The sequence below is a fragment of the Microtus pennsylvanicus genome, chromosome 4 (genome assembly GCF_037038515.1).
Source record: "Microtus pennsylvanicus isolate mMicPen1 chromosome 4, mMicPen1.hap1, whole genome shotgun sequence".
Lineage (NCBI taxonomy): Eukaryota > Metazoa > Chordata > Mammalia > Rodentia > Cricetidae > Microtus > Microtus pennsylvanicus.
The window spans coordinates 139,514,409-139,537,840 of record NC_134582.1 but is presented as its reverse complement, the minus strand read 5'-3'; the positions used below and the strand labels follow the sequence as shown (position 1 = coordinate 139,537,840).

General features: G+C 43.1%; 1 protein-coding gene across 1 annotated transcript in view; it reads right to left on the bottom strand.

The window, feature by feature from the left end:
- The window catches only part of Gad2 (glutamate decarboxylase 2), a 69,653-nt gene that overhangs the window by 5,287 nt on the left and 40,934 nt on the right, over window positions 1–23,432 (bottom strand). Inside the window, exons 9-15 of the mRNA XM_075970643.1 lie at window positions 19,106–19,160; window positions 16,435–16,551; window positions 15,096–15,160; window positions 11,054–11,132; window positions 4,834–4,983; window positions 2,447–2,554; window positions 2,021–2,110 (exon numbers count right to left, since the gene is read on the bottom strand). Of these exons, the coding sequence (XP_075826758.1) occupies window positions 2,021–2,110; window positions 2,447–2,554; window positions 4,834–4,983; window positions 11,054–11,132; window positions 15,096–15,160; window positions 16,435–16,551; window positions 19,106–19,160 (664 nt within the window). The remainder of the gene's footprint in view (window positions 1–2,020; window positions 2,111–2,446; window positions 2,555–4,833; window positions 4,984–11,053; window positions 11,133–15,095; window positions 15,161–16,434; window positions 16,552–19,105; window positions 19,161–23,432) is intronic.

The window sequence follows — 23,432 nt, the reverse complement described above, 5'->3', positions numbered from 1 at the left end:
TACAAGTGATGCAGGTAATGATGAAGAGTTGCTGGGCACGGTGGATCACACCTTTAAATCCCAGCATTTGGGAGGCAGAGCCAGGTGGATCTCTCTCTGTGACTTCTAGGCCAGCCAGGGCTACAGAGTGAACCCCTGTCTCGAAACAACAGCAACAAAACAACAATACAACAAAAGAATAAGTAGAAGAGAGGTTAGAGTGTGGCTCCCAGGCGGGCAACTTGCCAGGCATGCATGAACTCCTGAGTCCATCCCTAGAGCAGCAACAACAGGAAAGAAGATGATGAAGATGGAAGAGAGGACACAGAAGCAGGGAGGTGGTCATAGAGCAGCCCGTCTGGGCAGCCAGAAATGTACCTACCAGATCCTCATTGTGACACCCTCATGGAGGTGTGAACACTTGCTATTAGTAATAACCACTTGTGTTATCTAACTATTTCTTCCCTACCAGTTAACCCTTGGGAAAGGCTCATGAGCCACCATTAAGTTTGATAAATGTTCCCTTCCCGTATGCAAGAGAGTTTGCGCAAAGTACTTACTGGAGACTGAGCATTGTGTCGCCTTAACTTTCTATGTTGTGATCCTAATCCCCAGTTAGGGAATGGGGTTCTTGAGAAGCTCTGCCTTATTAATTAGTGACTTATATATGAGACCCTGGAGAGTTGTTTTTCTTTCTTTCTGCCAGAGGGGGGTACAGTAAAATAGGTTGTCAATAAACCAGGAAGTGAGGCCTCAGCAGATATGGAATCTGTTGGCTTCTTGATCACAGATTCCCCAGCCCCCAGAACTGTAGGGAATTAATTCCTATTGTCCATAAGCCACCTAACCTGCAGTAGCTCATTATATTGCAAACCCACATCTCAGTACTTTAGCACAACAAGTGACTTTTGGGTGGGTTCTTGCCCTTGTCTTGTCCAGAATTTAACTTGGCTTTCTTTCCAACATGCAGGTGCACACATGGGAATATGCACACACATGTATATTTGCATGCACATGTGAACATGTACCCTCATATACAACACCCACTGACAAAAAAAAAAGTCTACCACATACAAGTTTCATCCTGTGGAGGAAGGCGGTGCTGGATTGCTAAAGGGCAGATGTTAACATCTACAAGCTTTCCTAAGGAGTTTTCATCTGCAGGTATCCTAGTCTTCCTGTTACATAGAGGGAATTGTTCCCAGAAGGGCAGCAAGGTAAGGTGGGATTCTTAGCAGTGGGGAGTACACGTCTGCCTATCCTGGCTGTGCCTCTAACCTCCTCTAACACCGAAGAAAAGAACGTAGAGCAGATAACCTCCTGAAGTTCAAATATATATATGCCCACTCCTAGTTTTCTGTTCCTACAGCACCCTGATGCTATACACCAAAAAACAAACTTCACCCATGTGTAGATGTTGGGAGAGATTAAAGGTTTAAAAAAAGTACCTCCTGACAAAGGAGACTTCGAAGCTCTTTAGGCTCTGGAATCAGACCTACTGGCAATTTGGGGGAAATTACATTTCTCCCTGTCATTCAGTACTATGGGATGGCAACAGTGCCTGGCCACGTCAGCTCACACTCGCTGCCAGGAGACTTCAAGTGACCTAGAACCTGATAAATGCTGAGCCTGGGGCATAATGCACACTGTAAATGGTAGCTGTTAATGTTATTGATCCTTCGCCTGGGTAGCCTTGGCCTTGGTATCTCAAGAGGACTTGCAGCAGCCTTTTTCCCCTTGATCATTTCATCAAATCTCTTTTATAATTGTAACTGAGTATCTGTTTTCCTTCAAAAATCAGGAACCTTTGAGGACAGTCCTTGGTACTTTCTGAATGTCAGTGGAGATTATCACCCAATCAATTATTTTAAGACATCATAAACTCTCTCTCTAGGAACAAGCAAATGGAATTGTGAAAAGTCAGGAAATACGGACTTCACACTTCCTGGGTCTGTGGAGTCCACAGAGGGGACTGGTACTGGTATTCCTCATAAAGATGCTTCATGTGTCTTACATCTAGCAAAGGAACTCCAGCATCTACCTTTGAGAGGCGGCTCATTCTTTCTTCATTGTCTTCCAGAACACGCAGACTAGGAGGCACGTACCAGAAGCACACATTTGTGTGCTGAGGCTACAAAGAAGAAAGAAAGAAAGAAGGAGGGATTCAGACCCGGTCCAAAATTCCAAGAATGGTTCGAATGCACTTATTCTTCAGGCTCAGAAGATAATTCCTGTATGTAAATGAGTAATTGCCTTTGGAGCATCTCACTTTCACATTCTATAGGATTATTTGTGAGTCCGATCTTTATTCCAGCTCAGAGGAGCCATCCCACCATCTATGCTTCCTCTTGTAATGGTACCACTTAGCTAGACAGCACATTACTGGCCTCAGAAAACGCGGGGGGTAAAGAGTGGGATTAAAGACGCTGGAATCAACAATGGGGACTCTGGAAATGTGAGCACGTACCTTCCCATCAAACACCATTTCATAGCCTTCTCGGTTTTTTATGATATTGTATAAATACTCTGCCAGCTCCAAACACTTGTCAATGTGTGCTTCAAACCCAGTGGTCCCCTGTGAAAGAGAAGGAGAAGTGGGTGTGTGGGTTGCTCTCAGCTGGAAATGGCAAAATGATTTGAGTTCTCTGGAGACTGGTGGTCAGCCTGCCCTCTCCAGATCTGCTGCGCTGAGATGAGACTGCTCCAGGAGGCTTCTCTGCTGACTGGCTCCCGTTTAACCCCCGCCCCCGGTGCATTTCTTCCTTTTCATTACTGGGGCCCACAGCTGATTCCTTTTGTTCCCAGGGTTTAATTCCCCAGACAATTATTTTGATTACTCAAGGGGAAAATTTGCCTCTGCAGCTCATGGATGCAATCATGGAAGTCATTAATAACAGAAGGGCTGGGCTAGTCTTTTTCTGTAGACAAGGAGGGTTGTCAGGGACCCCCCACATGGCTGCTTGGCCCCCACTTCTGTTGTAAATTAGCCATCCCTGAACTCTCTGTATGCCTCAGTAAGAACAAACGGGCACTCACTGAATGCCAGTTGATCTTAGGAAGCCTGTTATTCCGCCTAGCTTTCCGGTGTTGTCCTTTGTGATGATGTGTGACTCATGTGTCAGGTGACACATGAGCGAGCTCATGGGTGAGGATGCCACTGATGTCCTTTACTTCTGAGCTCCGGAAACCTTGAGTCTGGACTTAGGAAACACAGCACAACAGCCTTGGACTGGCGCTAGTTATCCAATGTCTGGGCACACTAAAGAACTGATTTCTAAAATGCCTTGTCTCCTTTAGTGCCTGTACTCAGTAAGGGTAACTGGAAATTTCAGAAAACCAGTTAATGCTCTTGGAACTGGAATGCCACCTACCCCAGCATGGAACCAGAGGAAGAAGCTCTAACTATAATGGAGATAAGATGGCTATGCATTCCCCTTTTATTCAGGGCCTTATCATCCCCCAAAGGGAAGCCCCAACACAGACCATGTAAAGAATGTTCCAGGTCCTAATTCCTGAGAGGGGGGAATGTAAGAAATATCAGGGGTGGGTCAAACTGCAAGAGTAGACCAACCCTTGAGAACGAAGTGAAGGAGCCCGCTTTTCCCAGCCTTGAAATAGAAGACCTCAGAGAGAGGTGAAACAGGGAAGGTCACCAGCTGCATTACTTAAGAGCTTTTTCTATTTGTTACACAAAGCTTCAAATGTCTGAACATCCAAATGGAAAAATTTTCCATTTCACTTCCAACTTCAAGCTTCACTCTTTTTTTTCAAGGTGAAATGATAAGAGTTATCAAAATAATAAGTGCAGTCCCTCACCTTGACCAGACGCAGGGATAATTATCTCATCTGAAGCTCCCTAGCCGTGCCTGTCGCGGGAGTCAAACTTTCCCTGCAAGAACCACCCTAGAAAATGTGGCTCTGACGATTACATGGTTGTGAGACAAGATCCAGCTCTGAAGACAGGCCGATCTCAAACCCACCCCAGTCCTCTTGCCTTAGCTTACTGCGTGTATGACGACCTTTCTTCCGTGTGAATTGAGAGGATAGCCAAAATTAAACTAAGGTCACAAAGCAAAGCCAAAATGTCCCCGAAAAGCTATGAAGGTGGGATTTGGACTTGGGTTTGGGGGGTGGAGAGATAAGAAAGGGTGGAGGGACAAGTGTGACTAGGATGCATTATATGTATGCATGACACCGTCAATGAATAAGCTGATAAAATATAGTCTCTGACCTTTGCTGACTCCTTACATTTAACATGTCTGCCTTCAGAAGGCCGAGAAGAGGCCCCACCTGTACTGTACCAACAGCTTCAGAGAGTACTGGGAAAGGAAGGATCACCTCTAGAAAAATTTTGAGACACACAGAACCCTACACAAAGGACTTGGAACTTCTAGAGTTTTAAAAAAATGTTTTCTCATTGGGAGTTATCCCTTGAAGAGTCCAAGACAAGCAATCATGGTAGGCATTTTCCACTCCTGTTTCCTTCTATTAACACACAAATCTACGCAGGCAATCGATCAGTCATCAAGGTGGATCATCAATCAAGATGGAGAGGATGGCACAAAATAAGCCAAATAACAATGAGGATGACAACAGTAAGAGGTACCGCTTAAAAAATTATGGTGCTCTGCCAGACACATCAAATGGGGTTTTGAGTTGAGAGCTGGAGAGACCACTGGACTGGAGAAGGGGCAAAGGATGGGTCTAGCTGTGCTCCTGCCTATGGAGAATGTGGGTATGCAGATATGGGATCAAAGAGAACTCCCCAAGTGATTTTCCATCTAGCAATCACTTGACAGCCTCTGTCATCTAGGCTTCCTGCCCCGCGGTCATCACTCAGCTGGCTGTACTCACCTTTGCTCTCCACATGAGCCATAGTTTAAAGACATCAACGTGGCGCCCACACTGTAAGGCCTTGTCTCCGGTGTCATAAGACAGGTCATAGTGTTTATCTTGCTGAAAGAGGTAGGAAGCATGCATCTGGTTGCAGCTCTGCATCAGTCCCTACAAAAGCAAAGATCAAGTTCAGGGCGCTCTCCTCACTCTGCGTTAGGATTGCATTGTGGTAGCAATTGCTTAGAAAGAGAAGCCATAGACCCAAATGTCATTGTATCTTACGGAAGAAGAAAACAGCAGGAATTATATAGAAAAACTACCGGGCAAGACTTAAAGCAAGCATCGTAGGCTGATTTTGTGGGATGGTGACTCAGGGAGGGACGTTACCAGAGGTTAACAGGGACACACTTCTGCTTTTTTTTCTTCTTCTTAGGAAATGACATTTAGCCAGACGATGGTGGCGCATGCCTTTAATCCCAGCACTCGGGAGGCAGAGGCAGGCGGATCTCTGTGAGTTCGAGACCAGCCTGGCCTACAGAGCTAGTTCCAGGACAGGCTCTAAAGCCACAGAGAAACCCTGTCTCAAAAAAAAAAAAGGAAATGACATTTATAAAAATACATAGATAAAAAATTTCACAACACGATGTTCATTTTCTAGGAGATCATCTTAATCTAGTTTTGTTGCAGTTCAAATATTTCAGAAACCCAGTACTTGGGAAACTGAAATAAGAGGATTACTGCAAGTTTGAGATCCAGGCCATAGTTTACATAGTGAGCTCCAAGCCAGTCAGGATTACACACCAAGATCACCCTTTTAAAAAGGAAGAAGAAGGAGAAAGAGAAAAAGGAGGGAGAAAGAGGCTTCAGCAACCTTTTGGTTCTTTGCTTTTTAAGATTTATTTTATGTGTGTGGGCACTTTGCCTGCATGTCTACCATGTGTCTGTAGTGCTCAAAGGTGACAGAAAAGGGTGTTAGATCCCTTGGAACTGGAGGCACAAATGGTTGTCAGCTGCTGTGTGGGTTCTGGGAATCAAATCTGGTTCCTCTAAATGATTAGCCAGTACTCTTTTTTTTTATTTTTATTAAACTATGTATTTTTTCCTACTGGCCTCCCTTCCTCTCCCCTCTCTTTCTGCCCTCTCCCATGATTCCTATGCTCCCAATTTACTAAGGAGATCTTGTCTTTTTCTACTTCCCATGTACATTAGATCCACATATATCTTTCTTAGGGTCTTCTTTGTTGTCTGTCTAGGTTCTCTGAGATTGTAAATTGTAGGCTGGGTTTTTTGTTGCTTTATGTTGAATAGCCACTTATGAGTACATACAATATTTGTCTTTCAGGGTCTGGGTTACCTCAGTCAATATGACGTTTTCTAGCTCTATTCACTTGCCTGCAAATTTCAAGATGTCATTTTTTCTGCTGTGTAGTACTCCATTGTGTAAATGTACCATTTTTTCCTTATCCATTCTTTGATTGAGGGGCATTTAGGTTGTTTCCAGGTTCTGGCTATGACAAATAATGCTGCTATAAACATAGTTGAGCACATGTCCTTGTGGTATGATTGAGCATCCTTTGGATGTATACCCAAGAGTGGTATTGCTTGATCTTGAGGTAGGTTGTTTCCTAATTTTCTGAGAAATTGCCACACTGACATACAAAGGGGCTGTACCAACTTGCATTACCACCAGCAATGCAGGAGTCTTCCCTTTCCCCACAACTTCTCCAGTATAAGTTTTCTTCAGTGTTTTTGATTGTGGCCATTTTTACAGGTGTAAGATGGAATCTCAGAGTTGTTTTTATTTGCATTTCTCTGATTAAGCAGTGCTCTTAACCTTTAAGCCATCTCTCCAGTCTCAACTTTCTGGTTCTTAAAATACCATTACTGTGGTTCTTCTAGAACTTTCAGTCCTCTGTAATTATTAGAGTTTGAGCTATTTGATAGTAATTATTATTATTCCTCTGTAATTATTAGTGTTTGAGCTAATCGATAGTTCATTGCTCTTATTTTAATAAATTGGAATGTAAAAAAATTCAAATACACTACAATTATGAGTTGAACCTAAATGAGCATACTTTCCCATCTTCTGCTCCCCTCTCAAGGGTCAGGGTTGGAGACTTAATTTTCCCTTTCAGTTGCCTATGGTGGTTGCAAAGGAGATTTTCCTGTCAGTGACCATGAATTTGCCCAAGCACTATAACCCTAATATAGAAAGAGGCAGAGAAGTGATTGTTCCAAAGAACCGCGAGTGACTCACGCTTCTGACTACAATAGCATTCGTTGCCAGTCTCCTACTGGAAACCCCACCACGATTCAATTTATCACATCCACTGGAGGCTTCTGACTCTCCTGTCAGCTGCTATGTAATTGTGATTTTATAAAAGCTTTGGCATTTGGTTTTCTTTCTCTTGTGACTCATGACAAGAGAAGAAAAGACGAAAATGTGATCACTGAGCTGAAGTAGAAGTGAGAACCTTTTTAAAAAGTTATCCAAACTAAAACGCTGGGCAAAGCAGACAGGGCACTTGGAAGACAATAGAATTGACTCCACCTGTAGCTTGGCTTCATGGACTCCATAGTTATCTTTGAAAATGAGAAAAAAATAAAGATGATATGAGAACATGAGAGCAGGAGGAAGATGTTGAATTTGAAGAAGAAAATCCCCTTACAGATGAATAGAATTATACAATTAGTAGAGTTATAGCAGGTGCCTCCATTTTGTTTCATGGCCACAAAACCTTTGTACTGGGTTTTCCATGGCACTGAAAACTCACAAATAGGTGGGTTTCATCTGTACCAAAGGAAAGAACTTCATAGAGTGTAGGGTGGTGGGTGGGTCAGACCAGGCTCACCATGTGCACAGAAGCAAACAGTGATCTAGATTGTTACACACAAGCCTTTCATGGGTTAATGTCCTGGTTCTGAGTAAGGAAACAGTTTGTGTTCCAAACTAGTCTAAATACATACGTGGGTGCTGCAGAAAATGGAAGGCTGGGGTTTAAATAGACCTAAGAACTTACATATTTATGTCTTATGTCTAGTTATTATAATGCGTAACAGAATATTAAAGCCTTTAACAATCCCTTGCAATGCCAGGATTTGTTTTAAACTCTTATCAATGCATTTCAACCTTTTGAAAACTGAAGTTTTTTTCTCTTCAAAATTTTCACTGCATTTTTGTGTGATGTCATGCTCATTGTATTCCAAAGGGGGTAGGGGTGGAGGGATGTGGCCAGGACATCACATGCGCGTGAATTTGAGAGGCTCTTAGAGTTAAATTAACCTATTCCCTTCTTTTCTTTGATTTGTTTTTATTTCTAACTCTGTATCAGTGTATGTGCTGGTCAGTGTTTAGTCTATTCAAGAAAAGCCAGAGTCATCTGAGAAGGAGGAACCTCAACTGAGAAAATGACGCCATCAGATTGGCCTGTGGGCAAGTCTGTGGGTCATCTTTGTTAATGGTCGGTGTGGGAGGGCCAGTCCGCTGTGGGAGGCACGATCCCGGGCAGGTGGTCCGAGCTTGTATGAAAAAGTAAACCGAGAGCCACGAAGAGCACCTCCCACAGTGTGCTGGGGCCTCCCGCACCGATCATTAATCACAAATGTTTATGAAGTTTTCTTGCTGTTGGAAGTCTCACTTGATGGGGTCCATATGTAATTTGGGACCAAAAGAAGCGAAAGTGCTAGTGGCGGGGCTTAACCAGTGGACAGTGAAGATAGCAATTTTGGGTGCTGAATTTATACTTGTTTTTATCTCAATAGTGGTTTTTTGTTTTTTGGATGGCATTTTGGCTTTTATTGACTTGTACAGTGTGTCTCCTCAAGCGCAAGCGCAAGCCTGCTCGGCCCCACCCTCCCCTTGCTATGTCCCCTTTCTTTCCTTTGGATCTGGAATGTTTACTCTGAGCCTTTGTGGGCTTTTAGTTTTTAGATGGTCGTAATTAGCAGACTGCTTTGAATTTCTGAAGAGGCTTCGGGACAACATTGAAACTGTTGGATTACAGTGATTTTTGAACTGCCTGCACTTTGTATTATGGGATAGTCACGAGTGTCAGGAGGGCAGGAAGAGAATGTTATGGTTTGAATGTTAACGCCTCTTCGTAGCACATGTTTGAACCTTGGTTCCCCAGGTTGAAGTTCTGGGAGACCGTGCAAACTTTAGGAAGGAATGACTCCCTGAGGTAGGCCTTAAGGGTGTAGCCTGGACCACATTTAGCCTATTCATCTGTGTTTGTGGAGACTGGAGGTGGTGAGATATCTCAGCCACACGCCATGCCATACTGTGGCCTGCGTTGTGCCTTCCTCATCGTGATGGACTGGATTGTCTCACACTGTGAGCTGAAATAAACCTCCCTGCTATCAAGGGTTTGGTCCTAGTGATGAGAAAGGAAAGCGATTAACACAAATCCTCTTTCAGATGAGACTCCCTGTTCTAGCCTGTAAAACACAGCCTGCTCTCCAACTCCATCACCTCCCGTCAGAAGCAGAAGCCGATAGGAGCTTCTGTGTCTCAAATTGTCAGCGAGTATTTTGAAAAGGAATGGGTCAGGTGCCAAATCACAAGGTGCTACCCTGGGTCACATCAAATCTTTCCAGTGCCGGCTGCTAATTAGATCCATACTGGCCTGTTTTCATATGACTTGCCTTTCTCTGTTTGGCTTGCAGTGACAGAACGCAAGCCACCACCAAACATCTGGCTGGGACATCAGTGACAAAGCTTTCTATTTGTTTCCCAGTAGGACAACTGAGGTGTCCATGGGCAAGGGCAATGGTGGTAAAGTAAGTGTTTCCGTGAAAATCAGTCCTGAGGAATACTTTCACAATGTGTTCCTTGAATTTTGTAGGGCAGTTTGTCTTCAATTTGTGTCCAGATTTGAATTTCTCTGATGAAGACACAGAGGGCATGGTGCTTACATTTACAGTAATCAAGAAGGATCAAAGAAGGAAGATTGCCTTTGACCCAGAAATCCATCTTAAAGGGATTGCTACTCAGAAAGAGATAAAGATACATGTCTAGGATTTTGTCAAGCAGCTAGGAATCATGTGAGAGAGCATTAAAAGACCAACAAGATAAAGTTCGGAAATATTGTGCTCACTCTAGAATTTTAAATACAGAATGCAGTGTGTGAGGTGCGTGGTAGCAATTTTATTTTGTATGCATAAAAATGTATTCATATATAATATACACATTCCTGAAAAATTGTGGGAGCATATATTTAAAGACATTAATGATATTATGTTCAAATAACAGAATTTTGGGTGAGTTTAAATTTATCTGTATCTTCTAAAATAAGTGAAATATTGTTAAAGCAAGTAGAGTTAAATGTTTAAAAATGGCTTTAGACATGATACTAAAATCTAGTATCACGATCTTAACATGGAAAAATTAGTTTAGTTCTTGCTTTCATTTGCTCGGTTCAGCTTGTGTCTGGGCAGGGTCTGGTTTTGTAGCCTAGGCAAGGCTTGACTGACAGTGTTCCTGCTTGGGCCTCCTTAATGTGAGGATGTCAAGTGTGAACCACACACTTGGCTCTTGGCTTACTTCTTAGAAACAAGAGATCTGTGAGAGTGAGGACATGTTTCATCCTGGGCCCGGGAAGGAGATGCAGGGGTCAACAGTCTCTCTCAGACTTGGCATATCTAAGTACCTTGAATGAAAGAAGTGATCATTGCTTATTCTCTTTGTGGATAATATATATACAGATGGATTAAATTTACTTTCTGAATATAGAATTTGATTTTAAATTTAACTGTGAGATATATAATGTATCCATGTATATCTAACCATACATATGTATCTAAATTGTAAAACTAACTTTAATTTTTTTATCCTGTATATACTTCCTATGGTCAAAACTATTTTTTCTGATGGTGAAATCTACTCTTCATCTTATTTACAAAAGCAAATTGTGAATTTAATTTTCTGAGAAAGGGACATAAAAGCTCTCTGTATTGGGGGGAGGTTCACTCTGAGGAAAGGTCTTTATAGAAAACATGCAAATGAAGTCAAGGCCTCAGTTCTAAAGGTTGAGAGTTAAGTCTTCCTTCCCCTCCAAACAAGAGCTCAGAAGAGCTCTCTGTGGGGGAATGTGAACACCTGGACCTGAGCAGAGACCACAAACTGCACCAGCACAGGTAGATCCCAGCCCTGGATCAGTCCCAGAGACAGAGACCACGAACTGCATGAGCACAGGTAGATTCCACTCCCGGACAGGCCCCAGAGTCAGGAAAAGCATACCTCTTCTCTAACCAGGAGAGCTGAGCACTGCAGAGGGACACCCATCATCTTGTGTGGATTCCATGTCACAGAGTTAGCCCTAAAAAGAGAAAAAAACAACCAAAAATCTGATTAGAGGGTAGCATTGCACTCTGGGCTCAGATAACAGAGGTTCCAGCCCTTGCAATAGGGCTTCCGGGTTGCCTTCCTTGTCTCAGATTCCAGGATGATGCTCCATCCACAGAAGTGCAGCCTCCCACTGTTCACAGAGAGGGGCATGGTAACCACGCTTCATGGCCCTTTCTCCTCTAACGGATGTGTACATTTGCCTGTATGGTGCTCTCAGAGCCCTTAGGGTGCCTGGGGTCACTGAATTCAGGGTCCTGCCTTTAGCCACTGCTGGCCAGAGCACTGGGCAGATGGAAGGGTCATCTTTGTGCTTCTATTATTCCTGCTTCTGACTCTGCCACAGTGGCCTGGATGAGGAAACATTGCTGCACTGATCATCGTCCTTGATGGCATCTGTCCTGCTCAGTTCACACACGCTTCTCACAGGTGTCCTTCCAGGGGGCTTCCGGTTAGTCCCCTGAAGCCATCTCTCCTAACTGTGGGGAGAAGCATGGCCCACACAAGAGAGGCTCTGCTCTCTTTTCCTTCCTCTTCTTCCTTTCTCTCTCCTCCTTTACTTCTCTTTGAAACGGAGTCTCAGTACAAAGCCTGCGACGATTCAAAGTTGTCATCCTCATGATTCAGCCTCTTCCGTACTGAGATTATGGGTATGGTTGCCCACACCTACCTTACAGCAGAGGTAATTTCCAATTAATTCCAATTAATTTTGCCCTCATTCTTATGAAACTCTAAGTTCTTTCAGCATCTGTGGCTCTAAGGTGCACAGCTCAGGGACTTACACTACATTAGGACCATGGTTCATATTTCTTTAATTTTTATTATTATTACCTTAATCTGGATAGTCTTAACTGACTCCCCCTCATCCCTGGGCACTGGGGTTATTTTACAGTTTTGTTTATGGTCTTTCCCTGTAGCTCAAACTCCAAACTGCAGCACATGACAGGGGTGCCTCTGTGTGCAGCCGACATCCTTTCCCTTCCTTTCTGCATTTCCATTACGGCAGACTACTTCTTGTTCTTTGAGTGTTCTGCTCCACTCTTGGGCCTGCCATGCCATTGCCTCTTTCTTGGCTTCACTTTGTTTAATTCTATTTTCCCTACATCCATATTCTGAAAGTGTCTCTTCAGCCACATTCCAGTTCCTTTAACTTCTCCCCTTCGCTCCAGCACCACTCCTCCTTTCCAGTGCCCAGAGAGAGCAATTGTTCCTGCCAAGGAATCTGTGTTTGTCAAGGAAGCTCAACACTTGTGAAGATGCTAAAGGTCTTTAGGATGAGAGTCATAGTTTGACCTTTGGATAAAGAAACCCACAGGAGCAGGGAAGGCAGTGGAACATCCCATAGCAACGATGTCCAAAGTGCCCCAGCTTGCTGTCCCCTCACCCCTCAAGGTGTGAGGGCCGTGGGAAGTATTGAGGAATGACAGGTGGCATCTGGCCCATCAGAAAACACTTGCTGTACCAGGAATCCTACTTAAGTCAATGAACAATTCAGCTGAGGGTCCATGGCATTTGGAGAGCACCCGTGGGACTTACACTTATGGCCACTAAACTGCCAACCTCCTGGGCAGAACTTCTGTATTTCTACCTCTTTCCTGCCCTAGCCTCACAGAGGGCCACAAACACACCCCACCCTCCACCCAGATTGGACTCAACTTTCTCCAAGGACGTTTCCAAACATCTCTGCTCTGTAGCAGGACTCCTCTTCCTCCTTTTCTGCCCCTCACTGGATGATGCTAAGCCCAGTGCTGATGCTTGGTGCATGCTTGCTGGGATGCTGAGATCCAGGAAGGATCATTTCCCCCTCCATCTTAACTGCATGCTTGCCTTGGCTCTCAAGTGCGGTTGAAGGTAATTGGTGATGCAGCTTCTGTTTCATGGCAACCCTCAGCAAGTCCTTAGGGTCCTGGAAGAGTAGACTGTTCCAAGGTCAGACCAGCTCTGGAGGATCTGAGCTTCTCTGCTATGCTGGCTCTAGGAAAGGCAATGCTAGCCAGAAAGAAAGTCATCTGAAGGACTTGGCTTGTTCCAAAGAGGAAGCCGGATAGGGCTTTGCCATTATGCTATGAGAATGTCACTCGGAAATGCTCTGAAACCAGGTGACAAGAATGGACCATAGATTTCTTCTCCCCTTGGAGTGAAACTTTGGCTTGTGATACTCAGAGAAAAGTTTTCTCTGACAGAGCTGCATTTCCTTCCTAAAACTAAGTGCACACACATTGACTCCAGCAATCCCCACAAGTTCTGTGGCCTTATTCTCTAAAGAGAGTCCACATCATGCTCAGGATGGTGAAGGATAGTTCCGATCTGATACATGTGCTCAGAATATGACATGGCAGTGCCCCTATTTTTCTGAGTGTTCCATCCTTGGCGATCCCATTAGGTAAATTTAGTCATAATCTAGTTTTGAGAATTGTAGTAACAAGAACACAGAGGACTCTGTGTGCCAAGATGAACACTGTGAGCGTTTTCCTCAAATAATAATCCTCAGGATAAAAGCGCGTGGGTGTTTATTTCCCGAGGCTCTAGGTAGGTAATTTAGTGAGCTTTCAAGTGGCAGTGGTGGGGTGCTCTGTGGTTCTCAGCACTTGCGGAGCGAGGTGGCATTCAAGGTGGTAGAAAAGATGCTTATAGTTTGTGTCAGAAGCAGCCACAGAATGGAAGGTGCTGTGCACTCGCCGCCACGGCTGAGAACACACAGTTTTGGGTGGGTGTGACTGGGGTTCTAGACAAGCTTAGATGGAAGGACACCTGCTCTCATCTCCCCCACCCTTGGGCCATAGTCAGCAAGGACAGTGCTGGTGACTTAACCCTGCTGTGCCCAGGCCAGGACTCAGGGACAGTCATCCTGTATCATGAGGCTGGGCTGCTCTGCCTTATTTCTGCTAATTCAAAGGACACTCTTGGCTCTAACCCCGACCTCCTCCTCCCCCACTTCCACACTCATGGGTTCTGTCTGGGTGAGCCTGAGCCGGTCGAGTCTCACACAGACACGCTCTGGTCTGGCTTCTCTGTGTGCTGACAGATGCTTCCAAGTTCCAAAGCCTTTTCTCTGGTCCTGACATAGAACCTGTGCCAAGATGTCTAGGGGCAGAGCCAGGGTGAGGCTTTTCCTGGGCAGCATCTGGCTGCTTGGCAGGGCATGGTAGGCAGTTGATAAATTAAGGCTTTCTCTGTGGTCTGGAGTGGCAGAACTCACAACTGGAGCTGACCTGCTGACCTGCTTGTCTTGCTGTGTTTTGATGATAGAACTGGTTGCCTTTTGCGTGTGGCACAGAATCATAGCCTGAGGCCATATTTTATATTCTGCATTTCCTGCCTTGGACTTCAACATGTTTTATGCTAACCAAACATTCTTCCTTTGTGTTTTGCAGCTTTCTCAATGGTCTGTTGCACCGGCCCCAAATAAGAGCTACTTACTGCATCAATCGGAGCTACGTCAGAAAAAGGTTGTCGTGGGATGAAGCCAGGAGAACGAAATCCCTGGTGGGTCCCACTTTAGCTCAGCTAACTGTGTCTAATCTCAAATGTAACTTTTGTCATTACGAATGACAAAGGACAATGTGCTCACCTGCTTTGAGAAAACTATTCATTGCTTTCTTTAAAGTCATGGATTTTATTCTTATGGTAACATGAAAACTACAAATCTTCCCTTTAGAAAAATGTTTAAAAATTTTAAAATTATGGGTGGTTGATTCAAAGGGGCCAGGAATGAACTCTAGAGATAAACCCTGCTTTTGAAAACCATTCTCCTTCTTCAGTAACTTGATGCAGGATTTTTGTTTTGTTTTGTTTTTTGTAGTTACACATAGGCAAGACTCACAAGTACAGGCAGAGTGGGCTTGCTGGCATCCCAAGACTTCCTTAGAGGTGGAGTGCCATTTTATTTTATGTAGCTTTTAACATCCTACATTATAGACTAGGGAATCCCACGTACCTCTCCACCCCGCTCAGCTTCCACTTGTGTTTCCGGGACATCAGCAGCCCTCCACCCCAAGCAGCCTGAAACGACAAAACAGACAAGGGAGAGTGCAGCGCCTTTCCATGGCCTGGATTTTTAGTTTCGAGTCTTCCATATTAGTGGGAATGTCGTAATATGAAAATGACCCTCATAGGTGCATGCAGATTAAGTGGGTGGACCACCTTTTCCTAATGTGAGGTCTTTACATTTCAAGGTCTCTAGCTTACATTTATATATTATATATTTATAATTATGGAGTCAAATTGGAGACGTATTTTTCCAGTTTGCATGAGTGGGAGAAAGTTTGCCTCCCCAGCCCTTCCTGTAGTTTTTTTAGTTGTTCCTTTGGGAGGCCCATGCTCTCAGAATGAGAAAGCCTATGGTCACCACGGCTGGAGTAAGATAAGACCGGCTAGGGAGCCATTACAGGCTTCATGTTGAAAGCCAGAATGACCTGGTCAATGCTACTTGCAGTTTTAACTCACGGTAGCATAAACATTGGTACCTGAATGTGTAACAACTTATCACTTCTGCTATGGAGAAAATACTGCAACAAAAAGATCAACTGAGCTAAACATTGTGCCGAGTTGGTAACGGTTTGTGGTTGGTTATCACAAATATTTTATCTCACCGTGGTTCATTAGCAAATATTTTGTAGATGGAAACGGATCTTCAAGCCACACCAATAACACACTCAATTTAAATCCCTTCAGTTCTGCCTTGCAGACTGACATAGTTTTTATTAGGAAATGGTAGTGTACTTTCTGTAAATTTTGGTGTCATAAACTTCGTGTCAAAACATTTCAGATATAGTTCAGCTTCTTAGTTTACCAAACTAATGTGTTGGAAATTTGGCAATCCATATTCCGTAGTGAGTTGTCAAGTCTGCTTTTTTACCCACCACATACATGGTTATCTAACTTCAACTTGAGTTTTATAACCCTGTGGGGTTCTGTTACAAATGTAACAGATATAATATCTATACTATCTATAAGGGAGATTTGCACTTGTGTGACTGTGTGTGTGAATGATTTTTAGCCAGAGACATTATGGATCTATAAACTGAGAACCAGACTCAAGGACTGGGAATGTCAATGATATTGTCATGTGGGGAACCTTAATGCATAATTCGTCTCAGGCTGTTTCTAACTAATATTACATACTGTGTAAGTTCTGTGCCTCTGGGATCTTTAAAATCTGAGATGCCACCATTCTAAATGAGAGAGAGGGGAAGACGGAAGCAGGGGGGCTGGGAATGCAAATCGTACTCCATGAGTCTCATTAAAAACTGTGCAAGTCGCTGATGGGTACTTACATCCACGTGCATCCAGATCTTGTACTTTTTGCAAATGTCAGCAACAGCCAAGAGGGGATCAAAAGCCCCATACACAGTGGTTCCAGCTGTGGCACTCACAAGGAAAGGAACAAATCCCTACAAAGCAAGAAAGCCCCCGTTGTGTAAACAGGAATTCTGGCCTTATTTACTCAGCTAATTTTTTGAGACAAAGTCTTGCTGTGTGGCTCAGTCTCACTTGGAACCCAGGGTGCAGATCGGCCTCCGTATGCGACAGTCCTCCCAGCTCGGTCTGGCTCTACAGACATGGGCACCACACTGGGATCCAAGGCTTCTTACCTCTCCCCTACCACGTGCATCGTTTTAACCATCAGAATTGTCCCCGCTCTACATTGGCTACAGCAATGACTGAGCTCCACTCTGTGACACCTGGCAGCTGCCCTGTGACAGCAGCAGTCAGCAGCACTGGCTTTCCTGCACCGGAGGTTTCCTGCACTGTCCTGTGTATGGGGAGCCCACCCCACAGAGAAGGGCCTAGATGGAGAAAAAGGTGTGGGGAGAAGTCCAATAGCACAGCTTCTCTCCCTCCCCTCTCCCTTTCCCTTCCTCTTTCCATCCCTCTCTCCCTCTCTTCCTCTCTCCCTCTCTCTCCTCCTCCCCACCACCTTCTGGCAACAGGATCGGAGCTACTCTGCCCATCTTCCTCTTTAAATAGATTGGTGCTGCCAGGAGCAGAGTGTCTCATTGTCATGAAAAACCCTAAGTCATTAAAACATTTAAAATGCCATATTCTGCAGTCTTTGAAAGATATGAAGAATGCCTATCTAACTGAAATATATCTCGATATATATAGAAAATTTAAGTAACATGACTACAAGCTTTACTATTATCGATGATTATCCATTAACAACCTATATTTCTTAATTATACAGTACATTTTTAAATGAACTACACAATCACAACACTTTATTCAAGATCAGAAATACATATACATATAACAAAATTGACCTTAAAATCCACACCAATGCAAATTATTCATACCTATATCAGATGTCCCCATTTACATGCTCCAGGTAGATTTAGTGATCCTTCTTATTTCCTTTGCTCATTTCCTGCTCTTTCTTCTTCACACCCAGCCACCTGAACCTACCTCGTTCCTTAGCATGGGCAGGTGTGAAAGGTGGGACAAAAGAGAGGCTCTGCCAGCCCATGCTCCTGTGTGGACCAGCTCAGGTGACTTACTTGGAACTTGAGAGGGGAGAAGTCACATGGGGCTAAACATTCCCCAAGCCATGGCAGCATGAAAATTGATTTGAATAGGATGTGGCTATGAGGGTGGAAGAATGGCACGGATTCTCTCAGGCCAGAGTGGTCACTCTAGGCTGTCCTCATGGGCAGTGTTGGTTTATAGACCCTAAATGATGTTTCGGGGTTTGTCTTTAGGTGGCAGCAAAGGTTTAATCTTATGGTTTGCATAGTCACCTTTCTAATACAAGAAAGCTGTAGGAGGAAATAAAAAGCATATGAAAATAAATGATTACTGCTAAGCACATAGTAATTATATCTACTGTTAAACCATGAATTGTACCTTTTATTTACTAAAAGTTAAACAGAGAATCTTAAAAGCAGTCTCTGACTTGTGAATCATCCAAGGGCATGTTCTTTGATGGCTATTGTTATTTGTTTTTATATTTTTGAGACAAGATCTCAAATCTTTCAGAATGACCTCAAACTTCACATGTAATTGAGGATGACTTTAAGCTTCTGATTCTTCTGCCTCAACCACACCACCTAGTTTATAGACGCTGGGGAACAATTCAAGGTGTTTTGCAAGCTAAACAAACACTCTCCCAACTGAGTCATATCCCTAACTTGTCTTGCTATTTCTAAAGCAGTTCTAAATTCATGCCTTCAGAATAGGATGTATGGTTTAATGTGGTCCTCTTGAAACCCCATTGACTGTCACTCACATGCTGCCTGAGCATTTCAGTCCCTAGCTGTGAGGATGGCTCATGCATGTGTCTGCCCTGTACCAAGGACATCATGTGAGGGCTTTTAGAAACCTGTCCCTGTAGAGATTATCTATGCAGCAACTTAAACCATTATAAAGCACATATATACATACACATGTACATCATATACATGTATACGCACATATATGTATGGTGTAGGAGGTCCTTCTGTATTTGCGTTGCTTTCGTAGGTTAATAAAGAAACTGCTTTGGGCCTAGCAAAAGGACAAAACTTAGGTAGGTGGGGAGACAGAACTGAATTCTGGGAGGAAGAAAGCAGAGAGAGAGAACCACCATGGAGCTGCCAGAATCAGACATGCTGAATCTTTCCGGGTATGGTGAACACAGATTAGTAGAAATGGGTTAAATCAAGATGTGAGAGTCAGCCAATAAGAGGCTGGAGATAATGGGCCAGGCACTGTTTAAAGTAATACAATTTCTGTGTTGTTATTTTGGGGGTTAAGCTAGCCTGGCGGCCGGAACAAAAGGACCCCTCCTCGTACAACATATGTATACCTGGAGAGTAATGTGATGATTGCATGAAAAATTTCATATTTTTGTTAGAGCTTGAGATTAGGGTTTGGATTCTTTTTGTCTTAAGAACAAAACCTAAATGACTTTTCTTGCTTATGAATTGAAATACTTATTGCTGTGGCTCAGAGATCCCTATAGAAACTTACTTTCTGTTTGACTTCAAGGATTCTTCTTTCGAGATCAGATGGGATCATTTTCCCTCTGTAAGAAAAAAGAATATATGTGAATTTGTTTGGACTGGTTTGCTCTGCTCTCTTTACAATGTAAGGAACCTCAAGATGGTAGACTCAAAGTCTTAGCTGGTGCTCAGTTAAGACAGCTCTTTGGCAGTCTCAGGGACAGAAAGAATTACATTTATCTCCCAGTATAACAAATGACTGTTTCTTACCATGCTTGGGAGAAACCTGACCATACTGTGTTCTTGGTAAAATGGTCACACTGACCCTCTACTTTTCCCACAGACTGCTAAAATGCATTCTTTTAATTAATTTTAAACAATTCTGGTTGGGAAAGAGAAGCTCAGGGGGAAAAGATTTCACTCCAAATTTTCACTTTAGAAAAAAAAATTCAGTTCAAATGGGTAGATCTCCTTTTTTTATGTTGATGAAACATCAAGAAGATAGAATCCATTTCCAGACATTTGGTTAAAAATGTGATTCCCCAAACCGGCTACATTCCCTTAAAGCCTGAAAGCATAAAGCAAGCCGAAATGCAGGGACTCAAATTTCACACACTCAGATGGAAAGGCACATGAGGGAGAAGCATCATGTCGTTCCCAATAGAGCTCTTTCCCAAAGGATGGCGCAACCCCTGTGTGCGCTATGATCATCAGTTAGACAGGGAGACACCAGCTGGGAGGCAGCATTGTGTCCCTACACCATTTCTTTCCTACAGTAAAAGTCAACATTACGATAATCATGAGAAATCATTTGTAGAGCAAGTTACACGGTGCCAAATATTCCTGGAAAATGACAGCATTTAGAGTTAGTTATTAGGATTGAGCAAGTCAATAACTCAACAAGTGCAAAAATGTTTTTAAAAGCTTGGCATGTGATAGACACATAGTCATTGTTGAGATTATTATAGTCTGATGTGATATTTTTATTTTAAGATCCTGAAAGAAAACAAAAACAAAGTAGTTGGAAGGAGCTGTGGGTGGTAAAATATGTTCTGAAGCCGATAACTTTCCCCAATGGGATGATTAATCTAGGTTTTATAAAGCGTGTAATACAGAAAGTGGTGGGGGTGCCACAGGCATTCAGTGAGCAGTGGCGGGGACTTGGTATGTTAACTCCTGTGGATCTAGGCACACAGGGACCGCTAGCTGCTCATCATACCTCCGGGTGCTTCCCAAACATATGTGATTTATTGCAGGTTAGTTAATGCTCACATTTCCTTCGTCTTTCAAATGATCTGACAGTCCACAGAGGGCATGCCAACTATGTTTTTCTACCAATTTCATTACAGATTCAAAAAAGAAGTTTGGCAAATTAGTTGGTTAAACAGCAGACATTAAATCTCAAAGTTTTGAGAACCACTGGCTTAGGTGGTTCTGCCAGAGCAAAGTGATTCATATGCAATTACTCAGGCAACAGTCATGGAAAAGTTACTAGGGCTGGAGTTGTCAGGTTAGAATTTAGCAAAAGGCATTACAGGTATCTTGCTGTGATACTCCTGTGAGACCGGGAAGTGGGGGAGGGAAATGGGGCTGGGAACGTGCTCTTATAAGCTTCTTACACCCTAGATTGTTCCATCTTTCAGAGAGCCCCAGGAATATCCTTTAAGATTCAGGCTTTCCTAGACCAGTCTCCCAAGGTGTTTCCTAGGTCAGGTCTTCTATTTATGCCCCCCTTTGCCTGAGGAAGTTTTGTACAATTCTGGATGTCTAGATATGGAATAGATATACAAGTTAGTTAAACATTTATTGATAATAAATCAAAAAAATTCATTTTTATCTGATTTGCATGTAATTACATGCTAGTGTGTGTATAGGCGCACATGTTTATAGGTCATGTCTGTGGAGGCCATGTAATTACATGCTAGTGTGTGTATAGGCGCACATGTTTACAGGTCATGTGCTTGTGGAGGTCACGTCTGTGGAGGCCATGTAATTGCATGTAATTACATGCTAGTGTGTGTATAGGCGCACATGTTTACAGGTCATGTCTGTGGAGGTCACGTCTGTGGAGGCCAGTTCTCAGGTTCCAGCCACCATTTCTTGAGGTAGGGTCTTTCACTGGTCTGGAACTTGCTAAGTAGGCTTAGTCTTACCGACAGGCCTAGCTTTTAAACGTGAGTTCTGGGAGTTGAACTCTTGATTTTGTGTTTGAAAGGCAAGTACTTTAGACTAAGCTGTTTACTTAGCCCAGAAATTTAGTTTAGTCTTTAAACTTACATTAGTTAAAAAAAAATTACATTAGTTTTTAAACTTACATTTAGTTTTTAAACTTACGTTAGTCTTTGGCATGCATATAATTTTACCATTTGTTAAAGATGAAAGCAAACATGCATACCATTAAGATGCATGTGCCTGTTTCCTTTCACACAAAGATTTAAATCTTGGCTGAATAATTTATGCTTTAGGATGTAGATCACCTTCAGGGTTTTCCAGAGTTGACAGACATGTTTATAACAGCAATTAAAAAGTTAATCATTCTAATACAGAATCCATAGATATGCTAACCCAATACTTAAATAACAAAGAATGGGAAAAAGAACTCTGTTAAAACCTTTCTTGAGGGCTGGAGAGATGGGTCAGTGGTTAAGAGCATTGCCTGCCCTTCCAAAGGTCCTGAGTTCAATTCCCAGCAACCACATGGTGGCTCACAAACATCTGTAATGAGGTCTGGTGCCCTCTTCTGGCCTTCGGCATACACACAGATAGACTATTGTATACATAATAAATAATAAAATAAAAAAAACAAAAAAACCTTCCTTGAGTTTGTATAGTAGCAGAAAATATGGTGTAGGGATAAGTCCCGCTCCTTGGGGGGCGTGTTTGCCTCGGGCTAATGTTTGCCTATAAATTTGGCGAGCGTGCTCCCAGCTGTCCCTTCTGCTTTCCTGGTCTCCGCAGGAACGGTGGTTCTGTAAGTCTATTTCGCCATTAAAGCTGTATATATATTTTTACAATCTGTCTGCATTCGTTTACACCATTACAATATGGCGCACAAAGCACTGCAATTCACTGCATACAATAGCCCCAAACCAGCCTGGTTGTACAGATGCTGGTGGTTTGTGTTGTGCAACATGAAAGCTCACACTGAATCAAGTGTGCTGGTTGCACATTCAGAACCACATCTACAGTGAAACTGTAGAGTACAACATGAGTGCAACATCTTGGGATCACTACACATTGATTTTGAATTAATTTTTGCTCATTGCAAAGTCATAAACCTTTTATTGTTGTCAGATTTTCCATGGCCCACACGCTGAAGTAACCCCCCCAGATGAAGTTGTGACCTACCACTGATGAGGCTGTGTCCTGGGTCACAGACTGTTCCACCCTGCATTCAATGAACACTAGAGGAAAGTGTGGCAAGGTATTTCTTAGAGAAAGTTCGGAGCATGTTAAAATGATGATAGTATTTTGAAGGCAAGCATGGAACTTCCCAGAAAACTCTTAGAAACTGGTTATGCATCTCTTAAATGTCTTTAGTTTGCCTAAATTTGGAAAGTTTGGGGGTGGATTGATCATCACTATTTGCTCATCAAATTACATCAGGATATTTTGTTACATATAAACCATCAACTTTCACTGAGTAGTCAAGAGTTGGGACACATTAGAATTGGGCATGACCTCAAGGCCTGACTCTGATCTCACTTTATTTATCAAATGAGGTAGAGACTGAGAGCGGAAATGACCACCTGACACAAGGGGCTGCCAAAAGGTCATGGATTATAACTAAAACAAATGTAAATCTTCCAGAGCTAACTTAAAGGGACCAAACACTTAGTGGGGCTATTTGGGAAGGTCAGATTATTTTTTGGTTGTTTGAGAATGTTATACACACATTTAATGTATTTTGGCCAAATTCATCCTCCATTACAGCCCCTCCAACACTTCCCCTCCACCACCACTACGGTTTCTCTCCCAACCTCATGTGCTCTTCTATTTTTTCCTAACCCACCGAATCCACTTTGTGCTGCCTGTATGGGAATGGGTGTGGGACCATCTATTGGGACATGGATAGGGAGTCTTTCGTCCCTGAAGCAAACTGTGTGGGACCATCTATTGGGACATGGATAGGGAGTCTTTCATCCCTGAAGCAAACCGAGGAGAGGTTCTATTCTCTGATGATAACACACTGCTTTCAGGAATCAGAATTAACATCCAAACCTGCCTGGGAAACAGCAGTGAAATCAGAATTCACTTCCTATTTTATTTCTGTTGTGTAAACTGAGAATATTAATGTCACCAGACAGATAGTATGGTGCTGTGGACACAGAACCTTACATCATTTTTCATTAATT